Consider the following 17,500-nt stretch of genomic DNA (forward strand, 5'->3'; position numbering starts at 1 on the left):
CATTAATGTTTCAATGTGGTCCGTTTTTTCACCACTGAAATGTGGCAACCCTACCTAGTAGGTGATAACTATTTTGGAGACCGTATGGTCATATCAGAGGCTCTGCACAAAGGGGTTAACTGCTGTTCCGTAATACCCCCCCCCCCCCCCCCCCCCCCCCCTGGCCCCCGCCCCTACCCCCCCCCCCCTCCCCCCCCCCCCCCCCCCCCCAGACTCATGACCTGTTGCCGTCACATGATCAAACAATCACCAGGAACACAAATTATTTTCTTCTCGCCGTAACAGAAGCCCCATTTTTGCCTTTCAAACAATGTTGTAGCCCTGTTCACATCTTTTTAACAGGCCCCATAACCCGCTTGTGGAAGAGGCTTTCATTTCCTCATTTCAAACCCCTGGCGACGCTTGTTGGTGTTGCTGCTGTACATTAAGCTTTATGGATGCGGTGCTAAGAGTAGTGGATGGATGTCTGTTGCTCGGTTCAATTTCCTTGGTGAATGGTGGGGTTTGTACCGTGTCCCAGAAAAGGTGATGTATGTACAGCACAGCATTGGAGCGACAGCACGCTGAAAACTGTGGGTTGAGCCGTTTGTTGTATGTGGTGGTGGTACATTGGGTTCTCCGCAGGCAGGCCCCATAAATTTAATTTGAACCGAAATTTGTAGCACGATTAACAAAGCAATAAAAGACTGATTATTTCCCCTTATGTATAAATACACAGCAACGGGAACATCAATAAGGCCTCGGTTTGTTTTCAGAACTCAAATTTTGTGCGGCGGAGCGGCCCACATTTCGGCAGCCGAGGCTGGTACTGTATGGATGACCCCATTTCTTTCTGGAGACTTTTATTAAAAAGTCCACTATTTTCTTCAGGTTGTGTGCATTTGATTTTTTCCTGACCGTTGAAAAAATAATAATAATACGAAGGCTTGAGCAGCAGCTGTGCGGTCTGACACTTTTAGATGTTTTCAGAAGCTGAAGCTGAGGCTGAGTCGGCACATTTCTCGGATGGTGTTCTAGCGCAAGGGTGGCCCAAGCATCACTGTCTCACTGTCTGTCTGTCCATTCATATTTTATTTTGTGCTAAGCACACAAACGCACACACACATGCGCATGCGCACGCTTGCACGCACACACACACACACACACACACACACACACACACACACACACACACACACACACACACACACACACACACACACACACACACACACACACACACACACACACACACACACACACACACACACACACACACACACACACACACACTGTAATCAGTCTCTCCCTAAACAGATCCAAAAACATAATCCAGGTCACTGAATCCAGCTTTGAGATGTCAGTTGCTAATATTTGGGATGTGTTCCTGCTTGTCAATGTGTATGTGTCATTTTTGGTTTAATTTGTTTGCTGCAGAATGTAGTGCCTCCTTATATACGCCGCATTTCACATTATTACGCAAATGACATTTTTCGCTGTTTCCCCAAACAATCAATAGAAATGACAGTCGTCATAATTTTCAAGTCATCAGCCATTAGAGTACAATTAAAAAGTTTTTGAACGAACCTTCCAATGATAGCGGTATTTTTTAAAATAATGGCAGGGCATTGCATGGGAGTTATGGAAGCCCAGATATCCTTGATGCTTTGCTCTCATCTGTTTCTGTTTGTTTGCTCTGGTGACCCACACTTCACTCTTCAATATACCTGTAGATTTCCATCTAACTCACCAGACATAAAACCCCATTGAAAATGAATGGGATGTTATGTGAGTTATATGTCTGGTGAGTTAGAATGTCGATACCACCAAAGCACCTAAACGTGGCATGGAAATCTATGGGTATATTGAAGAGTGAAGTGTGGGTCACCAGAGCAAACAAACAGAAACAGATGAGAGCAAAGCATCAAGGATATCTGGGCTTCCATAACTCCCATGCAATGCCCTGCCATTGACTTCAATGTTAAATGCAGCATTCCAGTTACAGCTTAGAACCAAGTTTTGAACATTGAAATGTAATTTAGAAGGTACCAAATGCCAACTGTTTTGATGTAAATGGGGAAAAAAGAAAGAAATTTGGATTATAGCACTTCAAAACTGTTTTGCGTAACAATTTGGAACAGAGCACTTTTGGGCATTTTAAGTTTTTTATTATTTTAAAAAATACCGTTATCATTGGAAGGTTCGTTCAAAAACTTTTTAGTTGTACTCTAATGGCTGATGACTTGAAAATTATGACGGCTGTCATTTCTATTGATTGTTTTGGGAAACAGCGAAATATTGTCATTCGAGTAATAATGTGAAATGCGGTGTAGAGCCATTGCTACCGTACTTCATTCTGGTATGGCCTAGTTGAGGTTCTTTTTCTTTCCATGTGAGTAGCCTCTCATAAATCTCAGTTGTAAAAATATTGCTGAAATAATAATTCCATGTTCCGTGTCATGGTCTTGATTTTGGGCATGTGTGTGGATTTGGTCATGCATACATACAGGCATACATTCTCTCACACGCACGCACGCACGCATGCATGCATGCATGCATGCACACATGCACTCTCACACACACACACACACACGACAGACTTGATAGATTTGAAACACACACACACACACACGCACGCACGCACGCACGCACACACGCACACACACACACACACACACACACACGCACACACACTTGACAAACTTCACACACACACACACACACTTGAAAAAACACACACACACACACACACACACACACACACACACACACACACACACACACACACACACACACACACACACACACACACACACACACACACACACACACACACACGCTTGACACAAACACACATACACAGAAGTCACTCTCACCCCAAACAGATCCAAAGCATAATCCAGGTCACTGAATCCAGCTTTGCGACGACAACAGGTGGGGCTAAGGTTTCTTTCACCCCTATTGTCAACCGAGTGGTGTCAATAGAATGTGCCCTTCAAGTAACTGAAGGAGCCCGGGGCGGAGAGAGCATTGAGTGGCCCAGCCGGGATGAAGGGAGCCATTAGAAGAATGGCCGCCCGCTCCTTCGCTGTAACCCGAGCCGGGGACGCAGGGACAAGTCAGGCGACAAAAGAAGAGAGAAGAGAGGAGAGGAGAGGAGAAGAGGAGAGAATAGAGGAGGGGCCTTCATGTCAGATTTCCACTCTGACAGGCTGCACATCCGCAGCTCATCTCACAGTTGGACTCTGCTGATTGGTTGACTGACCACCCTTCCCCGCCCCTATGTCTCAGGCCGACGCTCTTGATTGGTTCATTGGTGTGCACGTTAGGGTGGAAGTGTGGTGTATGTGTGTGGGGAGGTGTAGTTGGGGGGGATAGGGTAACAGGTAAGTAATTATACAGGGAGGCTTTTGGTGTGTGTGTGTGTGCGTGTGTGTGTGTGTGTGTGTGTGTGTGTGTGTGTGTGTGTGTGTGTGTGTGTGTGTGTGTGTGTGTGTGTGTGTGTGTGTGTGTGTGTGTGTGTGTGTGTGTGTGTGTGTGTGTGTGTGTGTGTGTGTTGTCTGTGAGAGCTCAAGCTCGCCTCTCATTCAACCAAAAGGCTGCCATTGTTTCACGGTCCCCTAGCAACCCCGGTTAGGCGCGTGGTGCATATTAATGTCATTTCGGAATGGCTAAAAGCCGCCGCGAGAACTCTCTTTATGGAGCTGTGGCTAACCTGTAAGGGATATGTCGGCGCGCTTCCTACACCAAACACACGGCCTTATAATAGTCCCATGGGTACCCCCTACCACTCTCGCCTCTCTCTGGGTTTCACTGTATGGAGGAGAGAATGGAGGACAATGATCTTGCTCTTAGGGTTTTTCTCTTTTTTCATGCAAGGGGAAGGAAGGAGGGTGAAAGTTGCGGCTCGTGGCTGGTTCATAAATTATGAGGGAGCCATTGAATCTGTGGGGTTCGTTAACAGACTGCTAAGCTGTAAGAGTGTGTGTGTGTGTGACTGTGTGTGTGTGCGTGTGTGTGTGTGTGCGCGCGCGCGCGCGCGTGTGTGTGTGTGTGTGTGTGTGTGTGTGTGTGTGTGTGTGTGTGTGTGTGTGTGTGTGTGTGTGTGTGTGTGTGTGTGTGTGTGTGTGTGTGTGTGTGTGTGTGTGTGTGTGTGTGGCGGGAATGTGTCAGTAAATGCTGTTTATCCACGCTTGGACACTTGTTGCGCATTATTGAAAAATAAGTTACTGTGTGCACACACGTATAGTCAAGTCAAGTCGTTTTTTTTTTACATGTCAATTTCTTTACATGTACTGGTCATATAAAGAATTTCAAATTACGTTTCTTACTTTCCCATGCAGACATAGTGGCAAACAGGCACACACAGGGACATCTACTTGTATTCTCGACATATGGTATGGCTCTTGCCAACTGTTTTGTCCATCTTTGCCTCCATCTTGCTCCGCATCTCTCTTGTGTGTCAATAAAGCATCTTTAGCAACTGTATGTTATGTATCAGGTGGGGCCTGTAATATGTTATTAGTCTAAAAGGCCAATCTTGTTTATTCTTGGGAGGGAATTGTGAAGCAGCATGAGGTAGAAGAGGTTTTCATATCTTCAAGGTTGCAGCAGTAATGTTTAATACGTTCAGGGCTACTTCAGCAATAATGTTTAACATGTTTTGAGGGACAGCAATAATGTTTTGTATGAGAACAGAATGTGTTTACCTGTTTATCTGCCTCTGCTCACTGTTCCTTACCTGTCTGTCTGTGTGTCTGTCTGTCTGTCTGTCTGTCTCTCTGACTTTTTCTCTATCTTTCTTTCTTTATTTCTCTCTCATTCATTCTTTGTTTGTTTTTTGTTTTTTTTTCCCTCTCTCCTTATTTCTTTCTCTCTTTCGCACTCTCTTTTTGTCTGTCTGTCTGTCTGTCTGTCTCTCTCTCTCTCTCTCTCTCTCTCTGTCTTCCTATCTCTGCCTCCCTCTCTCTTTCTCTCTGTGTCTCCCTCTATCTATCTCTCACTGTCTCTCCATCCCTGTCTTCCTTACCTCTCTCTCTCTCTCTTCTCTTCTGTCTGTTTTCTGTGTTCAGTTTGAGGGCTGCAATAAGGCCTTCTCCCGGCTGGAGAACCTGAAGATCCACTTGCGGAGCCACACGGGAGAGAAGCCGTACCTGTGCCAGCACCCCGGCTGCCAGAAAGCTTTCAGCAACTCCAGCGACCGCGCCAAGCATCAGCGCACACACCTGGACACTGTAAGTACCCACACACACACACACACACACACACATTCACACACACATGGTACGCACACGCTGTACACACACACGCTGTACACACACACGCTGTACACACACACACACACACACACACACACACACACACACACACACACACACACACACACACACACACACACACACACACACACACACACACACACACACACACACACACACACACACACACACACACCAGGTCTGTGTGTGTGTGTTTGTGTTTGTCTGCCGGTGTGTTTATGAAATTAAAACATTATTACTCACTGGGCCTGGTTAAAATCATACGGCCCACTCTGCTCTGCTCTGCACTCTCTCTCTCTCGTTCACTCACTCATTCACTCTGCTCTCAAAGCTTTAGATGTTTTTTTGGATCGGTCTTATTAGCATGTGCCACTCTCTCTCTCTCTCTCTCTCTCTCTCTCTCTCTCTCTCTCTCTCTCTCTCTCTCTCTCTCTCTCTCTCTCTCTCTCTCTCTCTCTCTCTCTCTCTCTCTCTCTCTCTCTGCCTCTCTGCATGTCTCGTTAAAGGCGTTTTTGTGTGTCTGGGTCATTGGTGCCGTTAGGAGCAGAGCAGAGCAGAGTGTAGCGGACTGGGCCTCCTCTTCAAGGCTGGCCTGTCGGCTCCAGCGGTGGCGTGTGCCGCGACGGCCTGGGTACCAGCTGACATGCCCCAGGTTGTTAAAGTCCTGCCACGCTAACGGCGGGCGAAGGGGATGGCAGGGGCCGAGAGAGAGAGAGAGAGAGAGAGAGAGAGAGAGAGAGAGAGAGAGAGAGAGAGACAGGGCTTCGCTTGTGTCGCTGCCAGTGTCGGGTGCTGCCAGAGGAAAGCCTGAATCAGGCATTAGTCATTGCCGTCCCCATCACAGACGCAGACGCTGCCATGACGATCTGCTTTATCGCAGCTGCAAGCTCCTGACGCGTACACACACGCACACACACACGCACATGTACACGTGCCGATCCACTAGTTTATCCTAGTCTTTTATCCATTCGCCTTCCCACTAGTGAGCTGGGTTCTGACGGACGCAGTGACATGGCCAATTAAAACCCGAGGTCCAGATGCCCATCATTTGGCATAAACGTGCGCCTGGCGGTCAGCGTCACAGCTACGCCAAATGCTTCTGTGTGTGCTTAGACAGACGGAGAGAGAGAGGGAGAGAGGGGAAAGAGAGAGCGAGTGAGTGAGCGAGAAAGAAAATAATTTCAACTGTAATGTTATTTATTTTATTTACTCTTGACAGCACTAACCGTTTGCTTTCTTTTTTCCCCCCTTCCCTTCTCCCCCCCCTTCTCCTTCTCCTCCTTCCTTCTTTTCCTCTCCGACTCTCTCCGTCTGTGTTTGTGGTGCGTTTAACGGTGAGGGGGGATTGTATGCCATTGCTCGGGAAAACAAACACAGCGCAGAAATTAGCAGTCCAAGCCTTGCCTTGTAAAAACAGGGTTATGGAGAGCGCAGCCCAGTGCTGGTGGCAGGGTCCTTAGTAAGCTATGGTATCCATTTTCACTTTAATTACTGCTTGGATTTAAGGGGAAAAAATTGCACACAGACAGACGCACACACAGTGACTTTGTCGCAAACTATTTCGTTATTTCGTTTTTTATTTTTTATTTTGTTGGGATGATTATCTCAGTCTGCGTGCTTATTATTGTTTATGTTCCCGGTTGACAGGACAGCCCATGACAGATAACCAACAAAGCATTTGGGGGCTGCCATAATTGTTGGGTGTAAATACTATCCATTAGTCAGCTGTCAGAGAGCGCCCGATCTGCAAGCATAGCGGTGTGGCCGCTAGGCTAGGCCGCATCTTTCCATTTTTCCAAAAAAGATCCAACATGCAGAATGCCTTCGTTGAAATGGGGACACTCTGAGGGCTTATTGTTCAGACTGAGTTCATGTAGGCCTACTTTGTGCTGTTATTACATGTAGATGCAGACTGTATAGGCCAAAGGGAATGTATTATTTAGGGATTCTTCATGTTATTGAACATTTACAACCTTTAAAATCATTCCCCAGAGTAATGTGCTTGAAGGTGATCGACACACATTCAGTGCAGCTATATGCAACAAATATTCCAATTTTAAATGTAATGGTGACAGTGTTCAGTTTGCGCACGAGTCATGTAAACTCTTAATTCATTTAGAATGTAATTGTGTTTCCGGGAACATTGCAGTTGCAGAACGTTCCACACATGTAAAAGCGATACTCCACAACTTGTTTCAAACGAATACTGACAATATTCCATTTGAAACTGGAATACTTCATGCATAGTAATGCATACTGTGCTCATTATGTACTGTATTTAAAGAAGTTCTCTAATTGTTTTTCATTACTTTTATATTGATTCTAATAATGTATTGGCTATATCTAAATCTAAATGACTCGTTCTTCTTTTTCTGACTTCTCTCTGTCAGCATGAAGGTAGGCTTTTATCTTTCACTCTTTTTTCCATAATTGTCTTTGTACCTGTCTTTCAAACTGGTAATCTTATACTGACTGATATTTGTGATGTGATGTTAATCATGTCATTTTTAATAATGACCCAGTGTCTGCTTGCGTGTGCATCCGTGTGTGCGTCCGTGTGTGTGTGTGTGTGTGTGTGTGTGTGTGTGTGTGTGTGTGTGTGTGTGTGTGTGTGTGTGTGTGTGTGTGTGTGTGTGTGTGTGTGTGTCTGTCTGTCTGTCTGTCTGTCTGTCTGTCTGCCTGTCTGTCTGTCTGTCTGTCTGTCTGTCTGTCTGTCTGTCTGTCTGTCTGTCTGTCTGTCTATCCATCTGCCTGCCTGCCTGCCTTTATGCCAGTCTGTCTATCTGTGTGTTCATGTAGGATAGGATACTTTTTTTATTCAATATCTTTTCAGGAAATATGTACAGATCATTATTTTTAACATTGATATTGAAAGGTAAAAAACCCCAAAAAGCCGCTCTTGGCTGCTTGTCGCGGGGAAACCCAAAGAGACAAAAAACAGAGAATAAAGAAAAAAGATTAATACTAAGAGAAAAACAGAGTAAAAGAAGAGAAAAGAAAGAGGAAAAAAGAAAAGAAAAGTTATGAGTTTGAACTAAAAAACAACATTTAGATCAGCACTCCATGTGACTTGGCCTCACACAAATCCCACCTCACTCACGCAACCCCCCCACCCCCAACAGTCACAAATGTGTGTCTGTGGATTTTCCAGTCCCTTTGAAATCAAGTTAGTGTGAATGTGTGGGCCTGTATGTTCATAATGTGTTCCCATTGTGAACACAATCTAACCTCTACCAAGACCAAAGTAAACTAGAAAAAAAAGTACAATCCCGAAACTACGGTGATATCCATTGCATTGAATTCCATGCATCTTTGTTCCTCCATAGAAACCATACGCATGCCAGATTCCTGGGTGCACCAAGCGCTACACGGACCCCAGCTCCCTCCGCAAGCACGTCAAGATCCACTCCGCTAAAGAACAACAGGTGCGTAGGAAGGTAAGAGACGCTCTCATGAAACAAAACAGAGAAAAAGAATAGGAGAGACGTAGGTGACAAGAGATGTAGAGGTGAAAGACGGAAAGATGGAAAACACATGACACAAATCGCTGGAAGATCAGCAGACAACTTTCAATAACAGGTCCAGTACGTTTGTGTGGATCCCTCTGAGAAAGGCAGTACATGAGGGAATATTGGAAGTCTACGTGACGAAAGATGGACAGATGAAATGCTGATCATGCAAAATTATTGTAAGACCGGGAGAGAAACTCTGAAATGTGAGTTCAGTACTACTAATTTATGTGGATGTCTTAGAGAAATACAGAGAAGAAGAGAATATTGGAAGAACATGACAAAAGATGCACAAATGAAATGCTGATGATGCAAAAACGAAGGAATATTGTAAGACCAGGAGAGAAAGTCTCAATTGTCAATCCATTCGATTGATGTGGATGCTGTGGTGCACAGTGACAGTCAGCTCTGTTTAGCACCACCGTTCTTGAAGACACGCAACAAAGTAGGTATTTTTCATATTTAATTGCAGATTATCCCCTTTATGTCAAGCAGTTGGTTTGATTTTAGATTGCCTTTGAAAATCATTTCCCTAACAATAGATCAGGTTTGACCACATTTCAACATGTACGCAGTCAAAAGCACATTCTTTATTAAAATCAGCAAATATGGGGAGAATGGGCTCATTGTTGTGTGCTGGGGCCGAGTGGCGACGCTATGATGCGTCCGTTCCCCCGCGCCCCACTGCTGTGAGTGGAAACACATGTGTGCATGTAGCATTGTTAATAGGCTGTAGTGCTCAATACCCCAGTGGCCAGATGTTGTGGACAAATGTCAAACAAGCGCACTCACTCCATCCAGCCAATAAAAGGCAGCGATAATGCAGCCATACATACACACATGCACAGATACGCATACTGTACACTTTGACACATGCACACGCATGTGCACTCACACGCACACACGCGCACGCACACACACACACACACACACACACACACACACACACACACACACACACACACACACACACACACACACACACACACACACACACACACACACACACACACACACACACACACACACACACACACACACACACACACAGAGGCGCATCTTGCCACCAGGCAAAGCAGGCAGCCGCTTGGGGCCCCCAAGCCCCTAGATAGTGAATAACAGCCCACACTCTACCACAGTAGTGGCGATTTTGGTTCAAATGTTCATTATTTTGCATATTTGCTTGGGGCCCCATCTGATCCTAGAATCGCCTCTGCACACACACACACAAACACACACACTAAGACACCGACACACACAGAACTCATGGACACGCACACATGCACATGACTTGACGACATTGTCCAGGCCCTCTGCGTCCATTTCCAGAAATCGGTTATTCCTCTGTGGCCTTCTGATCAGGGACAGATCTCCTGCATGGTCAACTGTAGTTTGCACTGCTCCCTCAGTACATTGTGTTTAGCATGGTTTGTATTTAACGTACCATTCAACCAATTATCCAGGGTAGAACTCAAGGCTCATTTCTCAGTAATGAACCATAAAACATGTAACTCCACCAGTCTGTATATTAAATTAAGTTACACGCATTTTGTGAAAAAAGTTGCATTTTACATTATGTTACATTTGGCCAAAGCTTTTTATCTAAAACGACTTACAAAGAGGGATGCAGTACACACAGCGACATACATAATGATTTGAGAGGCACAGAGTATTGCAGTAATGCAAGAGAAATTTTCAACTTATATGTTGAAGAAAAACCTTAGAGAGTGTCATATTTGAATTATTGAGACTCCTAATTGGTTTGGATTTATTTGAGGTCGGCAAGTAATCATCTTTCATCTTAAATCTCTGCGCCCCCTTGCCCCCTTGTCAGCCGTGGGTGCTTGTCATGGCGCAGAGTATATATATAGTAAATGGGCCTCGTGTAAGGTGGACGCTGTATTTCTCCTCATTGGGACTGGCTGGTTGACTCCCTGTCTGTCTCTCTCTCCCAGGTCACCCTAAATTTTACATCAAACGGCAGCCAGTAGCCACTCCTATAGACTCTCTCCTGTGCCTCCACAACATACTAAACACACCCACACACAGGAAAAGACACACACACACACACACACACACACACACACACACACACACACACACACACACACACACACACACACACACACACACACACACACACACACACACACACACACACACACACAGGCACACGTGCACGTGTGCACATGCAGGCAAACACACACACACACACGTGTGCAGGCGTACACACACGCGTGCAGGCGTACACTACACTCACACACACGCATGTTGGCGCGTGCGCATACACACACACACACACACACACACACACACACACACACACACACACACACACACACACACACACACACACACACACACACACACACACACACACACACACACACACACACACACACACACACACACACACTGGCCCCCTGGTCTCTATTGCTCAGTGTCGCTCCTGGCCATGCTTTGCCTGCCTCTTCCCCTTAGTAGCACAAGGCAGATGTTGGAGCTGTCAGGCTGATCCTGAAGAATGTAGCAACAGGATCACAGCAGCCCACAGCCACCCCCAGCTCTGCCTCCGCACCCAACCACCACTACGACCTACCCCAGAACCCAGAACCCACTGTGCACCCCGACTACCACCACTACCTCAAGCACCCAAGCACCATCACTTCCAACACCACTACAGTTCAACACAGCCCCATACAATACCTCCATACTCAGATTTTCAGCCACCACCACTACCAGTGGTGGAACTATTGCACACAGGGCCCTAGGGCAAAACACAGATAGGGCCCCCTATACAGGGTGCAAAGGTCATAATAGGGCCCCACCACCCATACAGGAGGGCCCTGGGCCCTGGGGCAAATGCCCTGCTTGCCCCCCCTATAGCTGACCACTACCTACCCCAGAACCCAGACCTCACTGTCAACCCCAACCACTACCACTACATCAAGCACCATCACCTTCAACACCACTACCCCACAATTCAGCCCCTACAATAACTCCATACTCCATTCCACTACCACTACCTACCCCACAACCCATACCCCACACACCATCCTCAATGCGACTCCTATCAGCTTCAGTCCCAACCAGCACTACTTACCTCCAGAGCCCAGCCTCCATCACCCTCAATCCAGCCGCCTGGGACCACATCCCTGGGACCATGCTGCTGGGACCACATCCCTGCCTCTACACACCCAGCCACCACCACCCTCACTACAGTACATCAGAGCCCAGCTCTCATCTTCAACTCCAACTTCTACCAAAACACCAAACCCTCTAAGACTGGATGAATGTTTGGGATTTTAAATTCTATTGCTTGTAAACATCTAGCCTGCCTATTTTGGACACCAGATGGAAATTAGCCCTTGGGCTACAATCTGGCATATTTACATATATGTACATGTATGTATATGTTCATTAATGTGCAATGTCCTGAAGAAATAAAGTAAAGTGAAGTAAAGTAAAAGTAAAGTAAACCGACCCACCACCACTACTACCTACCCCACTACCCAGCCCCCATCATCCTCAACATCCAAACTCAACCACTGCCACTGACATCGTACTTCAACTTCAAGTTGACCTCAACTGCTACCACCACTAATCCAAAACCTAAACCATTACCACTGCCTACCTCAGATCCTATCCCCCATCTTCAAATCCAACTGCTACCATCAATAATGCAAAACCCAAACCACTGCCACTGTCTACCCTAGAGCCTTTCTCCCACCTTCAACAACACAGCATCATCACAAACTCAAAAGCCAAACCAATACCAATGCCTACAGTACGGTAGATCCTAGTCGCCCACCTTCTCCAACGGCTACCATTATTAGTGAAGAAAGCGTGAAAGCCCATTGGGAAACTCCAACTCCCATTGTCATTGTGACACAGCACACAAGTGAACACTGCACACTGCACACAACGAAATTGCATTTATGCCTCACCCGTGCAAGGGGGCAGCCCTCAGTGGCGCCCCATGGGGAGCAGTGCGGTGGGACGGTACCATGCTCAGGGTACCTCAGTCATGGAGGAGGATGGGCGAGAGCACTGGTTGATTACTCCCCCCACCAACCTGGCGGGTCGGGAGTCGAACCGGCAACCTCTGGGATGCAAGTCTGAGGCCCTAACCGCTCACCCATGACTGCCCATATTAAACCAAAACCTACATTTTAGGTCCTAAAATACTGCCTATGCCTTCCCCCAGATTCTATGCCCCATCTTCAACCCCACTATCACCACTAACCCAAAGATCAAAACCTCCTCACCTCCAACCCCACTACCCCAGGACGCAGCTCCCACTAGCTTAACATTTAACCTAGAACACGACAGTGCCGCTACCACCTTCACCACTGCCGCCCAAACCCAACCCCCTAAACCCTAAATCTCAAACACTGTCCAATGTCCTCCACTGAAGACCACTGCCCCCGAACTGAACCACACTTAACCTCATCCCCAAACACACAGTCCAGTACTGCCGCCCCCACCTCACACACACACACACACGCATGCGCACGCGCACATGCATGCACACGCACATGCACACACGCACACACACCACTCAAGTCCATCCCCATCTACACACACCAGCCACCCTCCTCCTCCACTCTGCTCTGGTCTCACACACTATTCCAAAGGCCTGCCTTGGGCAGCCCGGAGTGGAGTGTGGATGGATGGATAAATAGACGTACGCATGACCAGACAGACTGTCGGAGAGGTGGATGAAGAGGGCTAAGGCTGGCGTTCCCCCTGGTTCCATCATGGCCCCCTCATGTTTCCAATCAGAGAGGGGAGGCTGGTGTGTGTGTGTGTGTGTGTGTGTGTGTGTGTGTGTGTGTGTGTGTGTGTGTGTGTGTGTGTGTGTGTGTGTGTGTGTGTGTGTGTGTGTGTGTGTGTGTGTGTGTGTGTGTGTGAGTGAGTGAGTGAGTGAGTGAGTGAGTGAGTGAGTGAGTGAGTGAGTGAGTGAGTGAGTGAGTGAGTGAGTGAGTGAGTGAGTGAGTGAGTGAGTGAGTGAGTGAGTGAGTGAGAGTGCTTCAGTGTGTGTGTGTGTGTGTGTGTGTGTGTGTGTGTGTGTGTGTGTGTGTGTGTGTGTGTGTGTGTGTGTGTGTGTGTGTGTGTGTGTGTGTGTGTGTGTGTGCCTGTGGTTACCAGTCAGGCCCTTAAGCCCGTCATTTCCTCCACGGTACGTTGCAGAGATGTCACCGCTAACTGATGTATTTCTTTATTAAAAAGACGTCTGTATGCGCTCAAGAACACACTTGTGTTTGGCCTGCCCGCAGGGTCACGCCACTGCCCGTATATCCACCCCCGTCATGTTGGCACCATACAGGTCAACGACCAGAAATACACAGCAACGCTAGTGAACTTTTTTTTGCTCAAAAGCAGGCAGCTGCCAGGGGGGGGCAAACAGGTACATTGTCCCAGGCCCAGGGACAGAGGGGGCCCACATTTGGGTCCCTATTACATTGACTGTATTGAGAGGGGGCCGTGTCAGAAGACTGTCCTGAGCCCAGTCAAGCCTGTCTGCGGTCTTGCTCCACAGGACTATCGACGTCTGGGCCCACTGTGCAATATCCCCCAGTTCCCTACACAGCAGTCTACGTCCCTTGTTAAAAAAGAGCCCAAGAAATCTCTTTCAGGGTCTACTTAATCTTTCCCCATCAAAATCATTGAGAGGTTTTTTGTTTTTGCGTGCCTCCTCTTCCTTGGATGCTTTCCTCCATCTCTGTTGAATGAGCGTGCAGTAAAAGTTGACTGGTTAACAACCCGGACGCTAATCTGGACAAGAGGAGACACCTCATCATTCTGACAAGGATGAGGCTGAGGATTTACCCCAGCCTCAGTATACCACATGGGCTTTGGATGCGTCTGCTGCTGAGCAGTATTGTGTTGGCAGGGAAAGCAAACTGGGGGAAAGGGTGAAATGATCTGATGATCATCTGTTAGCGTAATGGTTCTGTGAGGGTTTTCTGGAAGAGCTGCCTGCCACCCATTGCTACCGCATTCATTCGCATGCTATGTGTGTCTAACTCAATGAGCTATGTTGTAATCAACTGGACATCTTCTTGGATTGTGTGTAGACTAGGCCGGGCCATCTTTCCTAACCTCGGGCCAGAATTTAACTATGTCTTTTGGTTGAAAAATCTACATGAACACATCCAGAGGTTGACTAATGCTAGCCTACTGATTTGATTACTAATGTAATATTCATCTACTGTATGTCATTGTGTTAGTCTGGCTACAAACTGGCTTCTAACTATAATCTGGCCAGAACGGAAAGAATATGTCCACTATTCAGCACATTTAGCCCCTTTTCTAAGTTGTCTGCAATGCCACAACTTAGGCAACTCAGAAAGGGGCTAAACATGCTAAATAGGGTACATACAGTATCCTTTGGAAAAAATTTTTTTGGATACAGCATATTCAAAAACACTTCCAGTCCTTATAATTTAACACCATGACTGAAATAATCCCAATGAATAAAAACTTTCAGATGTATTGTTGCTATCGTCTCAATATGTTATCCTCTGTGTGTTTTTTTCTGATTGATTGATTGATTGATTAATTAAATGATTGGCAGATGAGGCCGTGTCCGCACCTGGACTCTGACGTCCTGTCCGACTGCCTGTCCGTCCAGCACCTGCACGGCTCTGCCCCCACTCAGCACCTCCTCTGTCCCCCCGGCACCCAGCACATCTCCCTCAACGGCAAAGATGGACGCTCCCCTGGCCTGGCACAGGACATCTTCACAGGTGACTTTCAGAAAGTATTGTAACCAAGACAAATCGTTCTACGCTTCAGCAATGCAACAACATGGGATCAATTCCGATCTTCTAAATAGGTGTAACTTTTAAGATGTTCCACAATGTCATTTAATTATGAACCCCCACTATTTTTCTAGAGGGGCATGAGTGACAGCTCATATAAATGAAGCTTAGAACCCTACATCATATTGATTCTGGAAGAAACTCCTTTTGAACTGTCTCCTTCTTATCAATTGTCTCTGCTTTAACTGTCCGTCACTCAGTCTCATGAGTCATTTTCAGATTGACACAGTCCCAGAGTTAGCTCTCACAAATAGATCTCAAAGTGACGGTTAAAAAAGGAGGCATTCAGAAACTTGGTTTCTTGGTAGGAACCTTTTTTTTTTAGCGGTGAAGCAATATCCTCTATTGATGATATCTCATGGGTTGGCATCGCATGAACACTGGCCGTTCACTCTCAAGTGTTACTGGTCCGGGAAACAGCTCCAAACCCAAGCTGTTGGACTGCCTATATTTTTTTCACGGCAGATGTTAGCGCTAAAGATCCACATTAGACACGAGTAGCCACTAAACTATAGCCAGACCTTAATATCCTGTAGCTCCAGTTTGACTTTCTAACGAGCACTGTCGACCTCCAGAGGGAAACAAGAAGAGCCAACTAGACAAACAGCTGTTCTTTTTAAAACCAACAAGCAGCACGTCTAATTAAAGAGCTGCCGATTTCTACTTTTAATTTTACGTGCTTTCTTTCCACTGCCTTCCTTTCTCCATCCATTCACCTCTCAGAACATCGACTTTAGCATACGCTTCCATCCAACAGCGTCCAAAAACAATACGGCGTAATGGGCGAGGCAGAGGAAAGAAATGTGATGATTATGAGGAACATGTGTAATTGGTATTAATCCAAGCATCTGGAACTGTCCGTTAAAACGGCATGCTATGCTAAATCCAGTGCCGTGTATGCTACGTTATACTCAATTATAAGCATTTATCCTTTTTGTATCCCTCGGTGAGCTGCCAAAACCTCATCCTATAGGGATCAGGAACCATTTAAAACATGGCAACCGCTCATATCAACTCTATGATCTAAATCCTGATGTGCCCTCAAAGCACAACAAAATTGCCATGACAAGTGTTTTTGATCATTTGGGAGAAAGAGAAAAACAAGCAACTTCAACAAATTCAGATCATTCTCTCTACAACAATAAACTTGGTAGAACCCGCTGATCATTTGCTGTTGGGTTTAAGTTGTTTTTAATTATCCGTGTAAGACAGAAATTGATTTCTTGGCCAATGTTTGCCCCTCCATTACTTCTTTCAAAGGCGGTGCTTGCAGCTCCAGTGTGCAAATGCATTTTGCCCGCAGCAGCTGATGGGTTGTTGTGACCGCGTGCTCTTGTCCTCCTCGTGAAGCGCTGGGTAAAAAGCTGGCCAAGATGCCTGAGAGTGTAATGTTATTTAGGATGATTCAGACTCGCAGGCGTGCAATCCCAGAACAAAGCTTTGTGTCCCTGCCAATGGAGGGAGAGGGGGAGGGGGAGGGAGAAAGGAAAGAGAAGGGAGGAGAGGTAGAAAGGAAGATGTTTGAATGGATGAAGCTCTATCTAACTCTCTCTCTCTCTCCTGTTCTCTCTCTCTCCCAACTACTTCCCACTACTTGTCTACTTTCCCTATCCAGGTACAGAGGCGCATTAGCATGCGAGCGCACACCATCACATACACAGACAAACACACACATACGTATAAGAAGTGGTCACACACACGCACACGCACGCACACGCACACACACACACACACACACACACACACACACACACACACACACACACACACACACACACACACACACACACACACACACACACACACACACACACACACACACACACACCACAAATAAACACAAACTGCTCACTGTTTGTTTATGCAATCAATCTCTCTTCACTCTGTGCACACACTCTGTCCATTT

General features: G+C 46.5%; 1 protein-coding gene across 2 annotated transcripts in view; it reads left to right on the forward strand.

The window, feature by feature from the left end:
• LOC134451209 (uncharacterized) overlaps positions 1–17,500 on the forward strand; it is a 120,774-nt gene that overhangs the window by 82,016 nt on the left and 21,258 nt on the right. The window contains exons 5-7 of one of the 2 annotated variants that reach the window (XM_063201482.1): positions 5,052–5,213; positions 8,585–8,695; positions 15,348–15,519. In XM_063201482.1, the coding sequence (XP_063057552.1) occupies positions 5,052–5,213; positions 8,585–8,695; positions 15,348–15,519 (445 nt within the window). The remainder of the gene's footprint in view (positions 1–5,051; positions 5,214–8,584; positions 8,696–15,347; positions 15,520–17,500) is intronic. The other variant, XM_063201483.1, reaches the window with a different exon arrangement.

This window comes from Engraulis encrasicolus, chromosome 6 (genome assembly GCF_034702125.1).
Source record: "Engraulis encrasicolus isolate BLACKSEA-1 chromosome 6, IST_EnEncr_1.0, whole genome shotgun sequence".
Lineage (NCBI taxonomy): Eukaryota > Metazoa > Chordata > Actinopteri > Clupeiformes > Engraulidae > Engraulis > Engraulis encrasicolus.